We start from the raw sequence: 13,228 nt of genomic DNA, 5'->3' as shown, positions 1-13,228 counted from the left end.
TTATAATGTTTGCTCCTAACTGTAAACAACCCTAAAGCCATATTTTGATCCATTTCTGAACATTCATCTAAAAAACCTGCTCTCTGAGCACCAGCCCCTCCCAGTCCATAAAAACGAGTGGGTTCTCACATTGTGACATCACATCAACCTCTGTGTGTCGGCCACTGATTGGCTGGAAGTCCCTTGCAGTTTCAAACCGTTGTGATGATTATGCAGCATACAGAATATATTCTCAGTCTGCAAATGCACGGTTGAGTTTCTAAGGTGTATTTAAGGTGGAATGTGGCCTTTAAGTGCAGCTCCAATGTGTCCTTTTTTTTTGATAACTACAAAAACAAGGAGATACGTGGCATGTAGCTTCCCGGGCTCTGAAGGTACGAGCTGCAGGGGGCTCAATTAAAGGAGAAAACACATCAAAGACGTCTTTTTCTTTCCCCAATTTCAAACAAAGGATGGCCCACTAGCAAGGACACACAAGCGGGTCGTAATCCCCGTCCGCCAGCGAAGCCGGGCTGGGTGGTGCGTTCTCATCCTCACTCACTCACTCTTTTGCGACTAATTACCCGGCTTCATGCAACTTGTGCATTGACGGTGATATGAATTCCCAGATTCTGCCCAGGCCAACTCTTGTCACAGCTTAGACCGCAGGGGCTGCATGTGTTGCCATGATAAGGCTCATTGCTTCTTTTTTCTCTCTCCAAGAAACTCATTAAGATGATGAGCCTGCAACTCTTAGGCTGTTGTGTTCTTTAAAAGCCAGGGGAAGCATGCAAAGTGCTGCTCTGTGTGTCTGAGGTTTCCGAAAAAGGAGGAAGATTTGGGTTTGGTTTGCTAAAGTCACGTTTGCACCGACAGCTCTGTGTGTTTAAGGGCAGAAAAGCCCTCAGTCAGTCAATCTATCAGCCTTTTTTTCTTTAAACAGGAAAAACGCTGGAGCCTCTGAAAGCACCACACACGATTTCACCTCTAAATATGAGCTCAGGAGAAAACACAAAATAATCATCAGATGTTTGTTTAAAATGCGACGTACACAAAACGTGTTTGACATTATTTTAGTGTACTTAAAGACCCACTCTGATCATCTTCTGATCTATTTTCAAACATTTCCTGTGGTCTCTCTAGTATGATTATGTTGTTTTTAGCCAAAATTAGAAAACAAATCTTTTCTAGGACATAGTTTCTGCAGAGCGGCAGGAGTTCATTAGAAATTCACCGCTGAGTTGTGGGCGGGACTGTTTGCACGGAGTAAGATCCATGTATGTCTTTGGAATCTGATTTGAATGAAGAAAAAAGAAATGCCGTTTTAAGTTTAATTCTTTTTTATACAGATCCTCCATTGTGAGAAAAAATGCCACAGAAACATGTTCAAAACACCTTTTTCCATTGGCGTGCGTCTTTCAGATGATACAAATGTGAGCACTGTGAACCTCTTCCAACAGCGTTCTTCTTCTTTGGCAGAAATCTGAAGTCCATTCAGACCCGGCCGTCAGCGTGGCTCACATGGCTTGTGCGGGTGGAGGGGTGTGGATGGCGTTCTCAGAGGGATCCTCCATCCGTCTCTTCCACACCGAAACTCTGGAGCTGCTGCAGGAAATCAACATTTCCACGCGCTCATCGCTGCTGAACGCCGGTACACACCCACACACACACACACACACACACACGCCTGTGCACAGGCTGACCTCCACATCCACAGGTCCCAGCTTTTGCGTCCAAACTTGTTGTGGTTTGACTTTTACACGATATGTGAACATTTTCTGATGCTCCTCTCAACAAGACAGTTTAGTTACTCTGGTTCAGAATTCCTGGGAATTCTGTGCGCAGGTTTGTGACGTTAACAAGAGTGAGTGTGCAGAGGAAAAGCAATGTTCACGTTCTTCCAGTTTCCTGGAGCTTCCTTATCTCGTTTCCACAAAACGCAGGAAATAAAAAGATCACTGTAAAAGGAATTCAGCCTGGTCAAACCCTTCTTTTGTCTTCTGCTTTTGTTTGCCAACTGCTGTTTGTGGGTTAAAATAGGAAAACGCTTTTATCATTTCCATTTTGCTAACTTTTCAGAAAAAAGTTTGCTTCTGGTTTTGACGGACAGCAGGTCTTTGTGTCGCTCTGCAGGTGTTGGACTTCATGAGCTGACCCAAGTAATGAAGCATCTTTTCAAAACCATAAGACAGACAGGCGAAAAGCCCAAATAATTAAAAATAAAAAAACAACAGGTGAGAAAAGTGATAAAAATGAAGGGAAAAAAGGAGTTTATTCAGCAGCTGTAAACCGACAGTTTGGAGATTTTCCTTATTAGGGTTAAATGTTTTGGCTTTTTTTTAAAGCAAATTGATTTGGTGCTTTTTCCTTCTTTTATTATCTGTTTTTTTCTGAGTGAATATTAAGCTTTAGAAAGCATCAGGTTGTCAGAAGAACCGTGTGCAGGTTTTTTTTTACAGCATAAACCTTAAAATCGGTTGTGGGGCAGTTCCAGCGTGTCGAAGGTGGGGTCAGGCGGTGACCTATTAGCTCATTTATCATACACACAGTGGTAGTGCAAATGTATTTACTGAGATTCTTCTATTCAGAGCCTTTTTTGGAATGTATTAAAAAAGGCTACATTAATGAATAAAGATAATAATGCTTAAAACACATTTTTCAGACGTTAAAGGCTTTGGGATCAAAGTTTTTCCCTTTTATTGGAGCTAAAACGTTAGGCAGAAGAAGCTTTGCATCCATTCTGGAGGAGGTGGTGCCACAGAGGTCACATTACCCCACAACCAGGGCTCTCCTTTCAAATATGCCGCATATTTAAGGGAGGGGGGGCTTTGGCCCCGGGGGGAATTAGAGCGTTTAAAAAAAAAAAAAGTGTGACTAAGCCGATGCCTTCAGGGTCCACCAAAAGAGGAGGATCTTTGACTTAAGTTGTGATTTGTTTGGCACACAGGAGGAAAGAGGATCCCCTGACACTCAAAGCAAAGATACCCAACGTGCAATTTTTATAGCTTCCTTCCATCACTGCACGGCTCTACGCTCTCTTAGGTTTCTCCTTGACTTATGCCGGGGCACGCCGTAATGATATAGCCCCTAATCCTCTCCCCTGTCATCTGATTTGTATTCAGCGGGGAATTGCAGCTGCAGTAAACAACAGAAAACTTCCTGGGACAGAAGAAACGGCCGATCCGTTCTCCACTAATGTCTTTAACAGGTCCTTAAAAAATAAGTCAAACAGATTCCAAAATAAAATCCTTGGTGGGAAAGTGTACGGAGACACTTTTCCTTGTAGACTTCCTGTTTTTGGAGTGAGAACGGGCTCCCATCATAACTCCACACTGCAGGGTGTGAAGAAAATTTGGAAAAGCAGGATAGCTGGAGGGGCAGTTCTACCTGCTTAATCCTAAATGCCTCTGCAAGCCCCCCTCTTAAAAACAAAGCTGGGTGCCCACATGCTTTGCCTCAACTCCAGATTTTCCGGTAACATTAAAGTGGGCGTCCGTGACTTTTTTCTCACAAACTGTAGTTCAGATGGACTCACGGTGGAGGCAGAGACAGCTTTAGCGTGCAGGTAACCTCCAACCGCGGCCTCCGTGGTTCCTTTTGTGCTCGGCATCCGCTTCCTGCTCCGGATGAGTCATCCCTGCAAAGTGTAAGGAATTAATTAATGGCACCGTTGAGCCATTCACGCAAATCATCATAATCCGAGCATGACACACAACAAACGTAAGTACGGCTCCACGTGTAAATAAGCATCCCGTTGGTTGTGTTCACATCAACGTTGGAGTAATTCAATTATGCTGCCATGGATATTATGGTAAATGGCTCTAAATATATCCAGGCAACTCCGGGAGCAAAAACCGGAGGGACCACTGAAGAAATGTAGGAACAAATCCATCCAAAACAACGTTTTTTTGTTTGTTTGTTTCGGTTTGTTTTTTACCCCTTTGCTGGCTACAAAGAAAGATTAATAAGAGTCTGTGGCTGTGTCCCAATTCCTTCCCTACTCACTATTTAGTCTGTTCGCCATTCTATAGAGCTGTCTGAATCTACTATTCCAAAATTGGGAGCCCTAGAAATTTCCCAAAAGTCTTTGCGAAAAACCAGTGTGCATCAATGCTCACTAGATCTGCGAATATAGTATAGTAGTAATATGTAGTATAAGTAGTGAGCACGATGTCCAAATAGCTTTTTAAGTTCAGGGCACTATATAGCTTTTTAGTAATTAGGGGTTAGGGCGGAAATTCAGACACAGCCTGTGATTATCCTCCACCTTCACCAACGCAGAACGCCGAAAAGACAAAAGACCCGTACGGTTGCAGCGAGTCTTTGGGTGGTCTTTGGGTGGTCTTTGGGTGGTCTTTGGGTGGTCTTTGGGTGGTCTTTGGGTGGTCTTTAGGTGGTCTTTAGCTGGTCTTTGGGTGGTCTTTGGGTGGTCTTTAGGTGGTCTTTAGGTGGTCTTTGGGTGGTCTTTGGGTGGTCTTTGGGTGGTCTTTAGGTGGTCTTTAGGTGGTCTTTAGGTGGTCTTTAGCTGGTCTTTGGGTGGTCTTTGGGTGGTCTTTAGGTGGTCTTTAGGTGGTCTTTGGGTGGTCTTTGGGTGGTCTTTAGGTGGTCTTTAGCTGGTCTTTAGCTGGTCTTTGGGTGGTCTTTGGGTGGTCTTTAGGTGGTCTTTAGGTGGTCTTTAGGTGGTCTTTGGGTGGTCTTTGGGTGGTCTTTGGGTGGTCTTTAGGTGGTCTTTAGGTGGTCTTTGGGTGGTCTTTGGGTGGTCTTTAGGTGGTCTTTAGCTGGTCTTTAGCTGGTCTTTGGGTGGTCTTTGGGTGGTCTTTGGGTGGTCTTTGGGTGGTCTTTGGGTGGTCTTTGGGTGGTCTTTAGCTGGTCTTTGGGTGGTCTTTGGGTGGTCTTTAGGTGGTCTTTGGGTGGTCTTTGGGTGGTCTTTGGGTGGTCTTTAGGTGGTCTTTAGGTGGTCTTTAGGTGGTCTTTAGCTGGTCTTTGGGTGGTCTTTGGGTGGTCTTTAGGTGGTCTTTGGGTGGTCTTTGGGTGGTCTTTGGGTGGTCTTTGGGTGGTCTTTGGGTGGTCTTTGGCTGGTCTTTGGGTGGTCTTTGGGTGGTCTTTAGGTGGTCTTTAGGTGGTCTTTGGGTGGTCTTTGGGTGGTCTTTGGGTGGTCTTTAGGTGGTCTTTAGGTGGTCTTTAGGTGGTCTTTAGCTGGTCTTTGGGTGGTCTTTAGCTGGTCTTTAGCTGGTCTTTGGGTGGTCTTTGGGTGGTCTTTAGGTGGTCTTTAGGTGGTCTTTAGGTGGTCTTTGGGTGGTCTTTGGGTGGTCTTTGGGTGGTCTTTAGGTGGTCTTTGGGTGGTCTTTGGGTGGTCTTTAGGTGGTCTTTAGCTGGTCTTTAGCTGGTCTTTGGGTGGTCTTTGGGTGGTCTTTGGGTGGTCTTTGGGTGGTCTTTAGGTGGTCTTTAGCTGGTCTTTGGGTGGTCTTTGGGTGGTCTTTAGGTGGTCTTTAGGTGGTCTTTGGGTGGTCTTTGGGTGGTCTTTGGGTGGTCTTTAGGTGGTCTTTAGGTGGTCTTTAGGTGGTCTTTAGCTGGTCTTTGGGTGGTCTTTGGGTGGTCTTTAGGTGGTCTTTGGGTGGTCTTTGGGTGGTCTTTGGGTGGTCTTTGGGTGGTCTTTGGCTGGTCTTTGGGTGGTCTTTGGGTGGTCTTTAGGTGGTCTTTAGGTGGTCTTTGGGTGGTCTTTGGGTGGTCTTTAGGTGGTCTTTAGGTGGTCTTTAGGTGGTCTTTGGGTGGTCTTTGGGTGGTCTTTAGGTGGTCTTTGGGTGGTCTTTGGGTGGTCTTTGGGTGGTCTTTAGCTGGTCTTTAGCTGGTCTTTAGCTGGTCTTTGGGTGGTCTTTGGGTGGTCTTTGGGTGGTCTTTAGGTGGTCTTTAGGTGGTCTTTAGCTGGTCTTTGGGTGGTCTTTGGGTGGTCTTTAGGTGGTCTTTGGGTGGTCTTTGGGTGGTCTTTGGGTGGTCTTTAGGTGGTCTTTAGGTGGTCTTTAGCTGGTCTTTGGGTGGTCTTTGGGTGGTCTTTAGGTGGTCTTTAGGTGGTCTTTGGGTGGTCTTTGGGTGGTCTTTGGGTGGTCTTTGGGTGGTCTTTGGGTGGTCTTTGGGTGGTCTTTAGCTGGTCTTTGGGTGGTCTTTGGGTGGTCTTTGGGTGGTCTTTAGGTGGAGACTGTTGGTGGTTAGAAGCCAAACCACAACCAAGCATCGCTCTAGGTGGAGACCTGGGTGGAAGAAGGCCAGCCAAGCCAAGCATCTAGAGTGCAGAGAGACAAGAATTCATGAATTTCAAAGCAAGAGAAGGTCTTTTTCAGACCAATGAGTGATCACTTTGTGTCCAAGTGGGAAGAAATTCCACAGAATTGAGCAGTAACACCTGAACGTGTCTCTGCTGATGTTTACTAATGACACGGCCAAGGATTGGCTGTGGAAGATCAGAAGACAACCTGTCATTAAACCTGGTTGGAAGGTCAGCGCTCCGTGCTTTTAGCCATCAGATCATCTGCAGGATGAGCTTAGATGAACTGGACCAAACACTCTGCTGGTCTGTCAGCACCTGAAGGTCCTCCAGCTGCGCGTCAGCTGATAAAACTTCCACTCCGAGGCTGACAGTCTCCTAAATCTTCAACGACTGTAGTTGCAGGCATGTTGGGGAGATTATGCGCTGACGTGACTGATTTTCCTATTTTATCCACAGATTGTGGAGGTCTTCACTACCACAAACCTACACGCTGCAGCTTTAGGCGCCGTGCTTTCACATTCAACCGTTTTCTTTGGGTTGTGGATCGCTCTTGTAATAGAAATCACCCAGTGGCCCTTTTGTCTGCATCAGGCATAGAATATTCAGTGTAATTCAGCGTTTCTTCATGGGCGTGTAACCTTGCACAGTTTTACATGAACTACGTGCAGAGAGCAATGGTACCTGACTGTGTGCAGGATTTATCCATTGCATGATGAGCAGAAAGACACATTTTCTGTCAGTAAATGAAAGATGCACGGTGACAGAAACAATGAAGATATTGCATTTTTAAACTCCTTCCCAGAATGATCCACGGGTGTCTTCACGCCTGAGCCAATGTGAAGCAACAAAACAGGAAGAGAAGTCCAATTGGAATCACGTGTGCACGAACAGACGTCAGAAACCTCTGAAGGTTTCAGAAAAAGGCTGTGAGTCCACTTCTGAATGAATCCGAGCTGTTTTTACCGGGGAGGAAAACGTTCAGATGAATTATAAGGGTTACAGCGAGTCGGTGCACGGCTGTCAGAAAAGCAGTGATTTGTTTTTTTAACTTCAGTCTTTTTGCATGCAACAGAATTTTGGAGAAGTTGTGGTTCTCAGTGGAAATGTGAGAAAGCCAAGAAAAAAAGCCCGTTTTGAAAGTATCTCTTATCATTCCAAAGCAGTACGGCTGCATGTCGGCTCAGATGCTTTAAACGCCTTTAAACTAAAGTCTGCACCCCAAACCCCGGGCTGCAGACCGGTACTGGTCCGTGGGACAGTTGGTACTGGGCCACAGAGAAAAAAAAAAAAAAACCTTTTTACAGTTTTATCTAAAGTCGGATTCTGGAGGAAGTTTTATTTGGGAAAACTCCTGGATTCTCTCCGTCACTTCTGACTCATTCTTGACGCGTGCCAAGTCGCTCGGTCGTAAATCCATCCGCTACTTTCCTAAAGGCCGTGTCGCACAGCCACTATATACGCACATTTGTGCATGTTGCAGGGATGAAAATTGGTCATACGTGAACATACGTAGAACAAGTGAGAAACGTTGTGTTGCCTTTACGTGAAACTTTCAGAGCGGGATCAGAAATTAACCATGTTAAAAGAACAAAAGAAGTACGGATAAACCACGCAAAGAACACGTAAACCAATGCAGAACATGAACCGTGCGTGAATATTGTGCTGGTTTTATGCAATTCATCAGTGAATCTGCAGTGATTGTTACATAACCTGATATGTGTGTCGTATACGTAAATAAAAGTAATCCGTCGGTGCGTGTAGACTTCCTCCTTTGGAGTGAGAAGGGCGGTAGGGTGTGAAGAAGAATATTTGGGACTGGGGGATGGTTGCCAGTGCCAGGATTGCTGGGGGGGCAGTTCTTCCTTCTAGGTAAAATATGCACAACCCGCCAAAAATTCTGAGCAGTTTAAATCTGAATTCACAAAAAGACCTGTCGGCAAAAACCCTCGACGGACGAACGCAAGAAACACGTATGAAGTACGTTGATCATGAAAGACCAAAATTTCATACGTGGAAAATGCGCAAAAGGTAGGTAGCATAGCGTAGCGTAGCTGTGTGACATGACCTTAAAGCGGCCGGGCAAACCGCTAAATAAAAACCTCCGAGCTAGCAAAGTCAACCCAAAACAAACATGATGTTTTGGCAGAAAAGAGTCAGTAAGGAAACAGAAGAAGGGCCGCCTTTCACTTCAAAATAAAACCAGGAGTTTCATTTATTGTGACAGTTGGTTCCACAGACCATAATAATAATGCAGATTATTCAACAACCGCCTTTGTAATGTTACAGGGATGCTGCTAATAAAGTGGAGGCTACATACAATTGGTTAGTGTGGAAATAATGTCTAACATTAAACCGATTTATGGTCTAAAAAGATTGAAGACCACTGCTCTCAACTACCATTTAGGCTTTTTCTAGCATTTGTCTTCTTATTCTCATCAAGCTGCACCCGTTTCTCCATGCAGTAACTGTGCAGAGACATGAAGCTGCTGCACCGGTGGGGTTTGTAATGATGAACCTGCAGGGCGCTGTGACGGAAACAGGGGGGCCTGCCGGCTCCCTCCAGCAGCAACGGGGTTCACACGTCTGCAGGAGCTTGTCAACCAAACCCCTTTCTTCTTGTGTTCTGCATTTAACTGGGTCAAGTGGGTCAGCGGTGAGCAGACGGATCTGCAATCTCCCAAAATACCAAGAAGTTTGTCAGGAAATTACAGCAAACTGTGGTGATCAGGAAGGAAACCTTTTTGCTGTAAAATTAGCCAGAAAGTCACTGTGGGTCGCTGCAGGTTGTTGTTTCCTTTTGTTCGCTAACACGGAAAATGAATGTCGTCCTGAAATGTTCTGCAGGTCAGAAGAACACCCGGGTCACCAGCCTCCTTATTTGTCAGGGGCTTCTATGGGTCGGGACAGCCCAAGGCGCAATCATCACCCTCCCAGTCCCCAAATTGGAGGGGATCCCCAAAATTACAGGTATGGAAAATGAACCTTTTTGTTATATTGCTCTTTATTTCAGGTTTATTTCAAAGAAGCAGTCTTAAAAGACAAGAATGAGTGACATCGCATATTTTCCACACTATAGAGTCATTTAGTGGTTTCCTCCTCCAAAGGGGGAACAAGAGAAAAGGTTTGAGAACCACTGGAGTGATTGTAAGGCGCACCGTCAATGAATGGTCTATTTTTTGAAGGTGTGGCGTCTATGAGGCCCAACGAACTTTAAGTCAAAGTCAAAGTCAAAGTCAGGTTTATTTGTCAATTTCCTCACATGTGCTTGACATACAAAGGAATCGAAATTACGTTTCTCACTGTCCCGTGCGTAGACATGAACAACAGTAAAGTGCAGATGCACAACAAAGAAACAGGCCTAATCTCTAAGTAATGATAAATAATAAAATGTGAAAACAATAAATATGTGAAAATAAGGTGCAGGTTGTTTAAAGCGACGTGAGCCAACTGTGTGCATTTACAGGTAGTGTACACTAGTTGTAGGTAAAGTAGTTGGTAGGAATAAATGTTATTTACATGTGCAGTTGCATATGCAGAGGTAGTTATTTGTCTCAGTTCAGTGTTAAGTGGAGACGTTAAGACGCATTAAGCGAGACAAAAGAGTCAGACGTCATTAAGTGCATTCACGGAGACTGTAGAACTTGTTTGTAACATGCTACACGCTAGTGTATTCCAAATACCTGGAACTCCCACCCTGACCAGACTGAAACAAACGTTACCACGACAACGCTAACAACCAACCTAGTGACACACAGTCTGACACCGCTACACTTTAGCCCCGTTGGAAGTGTTGTGTAGATTTGTTTTCTCAGTCCAAGTCTTCCTGTTGGATCATCAGGACTCATCCGTCTCTCGGCCTTCCTGGTTTGTTTTACATCTTTATCGTCGCTTTACAACCAGCAGCACCGATCAGTGCGTCATTGCAGGAGCTGTCAGGGTTTTGCTGAAACTGGAACTGACAACGACCGGATGTTCGTTGACCTTTTGGAGTTGTTCTCTTCACAGGAAAAGGGATGATCTCCGTGAACGCTCACTGCGGACCCGTCGACTTCCTTGTGGCCACGTCCAGCACGCTTTCTCCCGAGCTGCTGAAGAGGGACTCCTTCGGGGAGAGCCCAGACTCCGCCTGCGGTGGGGAGGAGCGCAGCAGCGACACCTCCTCCCAGGAGTCCCTGCAACGGTCCTACCAAGGGGAGGAGAAAGGCAAAGGGCGTGGCGTTCTGCTGCAGTACAAGCTGCGGTCCACGTCCGGCCTGCCCGGGTGGCCCTTAACGGGGCAGAGCGACGGGGCGTCCCAGTCCTCGCTGGAGTCTCTGGAGCACAGCGTGGAGGACGGCTCCATCTACGGGCTCAGCGACGACCCAGACACGTGGGTCCGGGGCCGGTCCTGTGAGAGGGACGGGGCCCGCAGAGACCGGGTGACTTCTGCTGCCGTCATATCCGGAGGAAAGGGCTTTCGCCGACTGAAGGGGGGGGCTACAGGTACCAGGACGGGTGGAGACTGTCTAGAAAATATTCTGATGGTGTGGCAGCTCCCTCTTACTGTATGATGCAGACTTCCTTCACCTTGAATGACCTCCTCCAAAAAGTCAAGGGATTGAAGTAGATGATGAGGCGGCGACGGCGCTGTGGCGGAGCTCGTCGCCGTGTCATTCGCCCCGGGGGAAAAGGAAGCGCAGGCATGCTGTTTGTGACAGGCGCTGTCAGCTCAAAGGATGCTCAGGATGGCGTGTCATCATCCTGCCGGGGGGGGGGGGGGGGGGGGGGGGGGGGGGCAAAGGTCGCCACAGACGCGTTCGTGTCATATTTCTCACCGGGTCCCCCTCCCTGCCTTGGCTAAGACTGATATGCCTCATGTGCAGCATTTCCATCTGCAGGTAGCGTCTGATTCAGGCTGCATCACAGCGCAGGTTCATCCTTTTCGCCCTGAAATCCCATCAAATGTGAATGTTTGGTGCTGCACTTCAACGTCCTGCTGTGGCTTTTGGGCTCAGATTAATGCAGATTTAATGCAAAAACCAATTAATTTGGGATCTCCATTTGCCGCCTTAAGTTGGTGTAATTATTTCAGATGCATCCGATCAAATGAGATTCTAGAGCAGCATCGTTCTAAACGCCAGAGATGGGCGTCATTATTCATCCTCATCTGTCAGCGAGATAGAAGAAAAACACTCACAGACTTGTTAATACTCAGCTCGCATTAGCTGGAACCCCCAGTCAGCAATCTGAAGCTTGATTTGAGTCAATGATATATTTACAGTTCAGCTGCTGGCGGTTTGAGGCAGGAAGAGAAATACGGAAGAAACCAAGAGATGAGTCTGACCCTGAATTTGCGCCGGTATCGCCGGTCCGTCTGCGTTGCGTGAGGAGTCCGTCTCACGACCATCGCTCCATTTTCATTGACTCCATTGCGTCCCATGTCCGTCCCCACCTCCCACCTGGATCCTGGAGGAGTGGTTTGTTCTGTCGCCTCCGGGTCAAGTAGTTCGTCCCGCTCTCTCCGCTCATCCAACTCTTAAACGATCGAACGCCGCGCCCCCTCCCTCCTGACTGAGTCCTTGTAAAATACATGTTTTGTGTCAAACAGGATGCTACATTTTTGAACCTCCACAGTTGAACTTTCAGCGTCGATGGCGCTGTTCTCCGCTGTGTCAACACGTTTTACTCTAAAGTTTTATTTTTAAATCCGGACCTGTTTTTTGCCGTGAAATTGACGCGCCAACGGAAACTCCTGCGTAAAGCATGCGTTGCGGTGCGGAGGGACGTACGTGGACCTGCAGACGTGGCGGAGGCGACGTGAACATTCTGATTGATTAATGAACGTAAACCTAACAAAGACGCACCACAGACGCACCGCAGACGGACCGCAGACGCACCGCAGACGGACCGCAGACGCACCGCAGACGCACCGCAGACGGACCGCAGACAGACCGGTGGATTTGCTATTTACAAAGCATTTTGCATCAGAAAGGAGTTTAACCTGCTTTACTGACATGATCGGTTCAGTGAAGAGCACGAAAGCCGTAGTCACATGCACACATATGGGGGTGTTGACTGCTGGATTTGGGTTGTCCGTGGGGGGGTCATAGAGAGGAGTGGCAGATGAGTCTTTTAGCATGGCCACCTTAAGGCACATTGTGAAAATGGAACGTCCCATTGTTGCTCCACGCGCTGAAGACGGTGTTCTTACGCCAAACTCTAGCTGTTGGCTCCTTATTGAATGCACACGAATGCACACTCGTCTCATTTCCCCGATTTCCTCAATTCAGGCTGCAGGAAGGAGCGTGCACGTATCACGTGAACGGCACTGGCAAACCCCCCCACAGACCGTCCGTTTCCACCCATAAGGTAATTGTGACTATGGCCTAAAGCTACGATTACACGGAAAACCAGGATCTGGAAGGCGCTTTTGAAGGATGGAGGCGGTGCAAAACGTCAGCAGTTTTTCTTTCTCAGCTCTATTCCGATGAATGAAAGACGTTTCATTCCAGCCGGGCACAAACTGCAATTGTTTACATCAAACTGTCGGTATTTTCATGACTTAAAAAGGACGCCGTCCAAACGTCACCCCCACATCGGAGTCCCTGATTGGTCAAAGCTCCACTGGTTTAACTTTTAACAGTCAGTTGAAAGTCTTAACCGCGCCGTGGTCTGTGTGAACATAGCATAATGTATGTGCATATATAATTATTAACAAGTATATATAAGGATGCATAAGTTTACACGTTTAATATCTCCTAAAATACAACTTAACATTGATGAGGGTTCAGTTTATTTACCGTCTACTTACTGTTCAGTGTTTGTATGGGACATGACCGGTGGTACTGCCGTTACCTTCAAAGAGTGAAACGCTTTTATTGCACAGGAAGGACAGAGCAGCGCTTGTTAAACCTGTTAATACGGCTGCAGAGCAGAGATCCGGCGGTACGAAGGGACTTAGCAACCGCGCTCTAAAGGAAGAACAACCGCTCAACTTTCCACAAAGCT

General features: G+C 46.7%; 1 protein-coding gene across 11 annotated transcripts in view; it reads left to right on the top strand.

Annotated features, from left to right (window-relative positions):
• arhgef10la (Rho guanine nucleotide exchange factor (GEF) 10-like a) overlaps nt 1-11,560 on the top strand; it is a 176,789-nt gene extending 165,229 nt beyond the window's left edge. For all 11 annotated transcript variants that reach the window (XM_078947785.1, XM_023955304.2, XM_023955303.2 and 8 more), the window contains 3 exons: nt 1,459-1,630; nt 9,086-9,208; nt 10,247-11,560. In XM_078947785.1, coding sequence (XP_078803911.1) covers nt 1,459-1,630; nt 9,086-9,208; nt 10,247-10,791 — 840 coding nt within the window. In that variant the 3' untranslated portion in view covers nt 10,792-11,560. The remainder of the gene's footprint in view (nt 1-1,458; nt 1,631-9,085; nt 9,209-10,246) is intronic.
• Nucleotides 11,561-13,228: the final 1,668 nt, after the last annotated feature.

The sequence above is a fragment of the Oryzias latipes genome, chromosome 5, assembly GCF_053564925.1.
Source record: "Oryzias latipes strain Hd-rR chromosome 5, Olatipes_Hd-rR_3.1".
Lineage (NCBI taxonomy): Eukaryota > Metazoa > Chordata > Actinopteri > Beloniformes > Adrianichthyidae > Oryzias > Oryzias latipes.
This window is presented reverse-complemented; position numbering and strand designations above follow the sequence as displayed.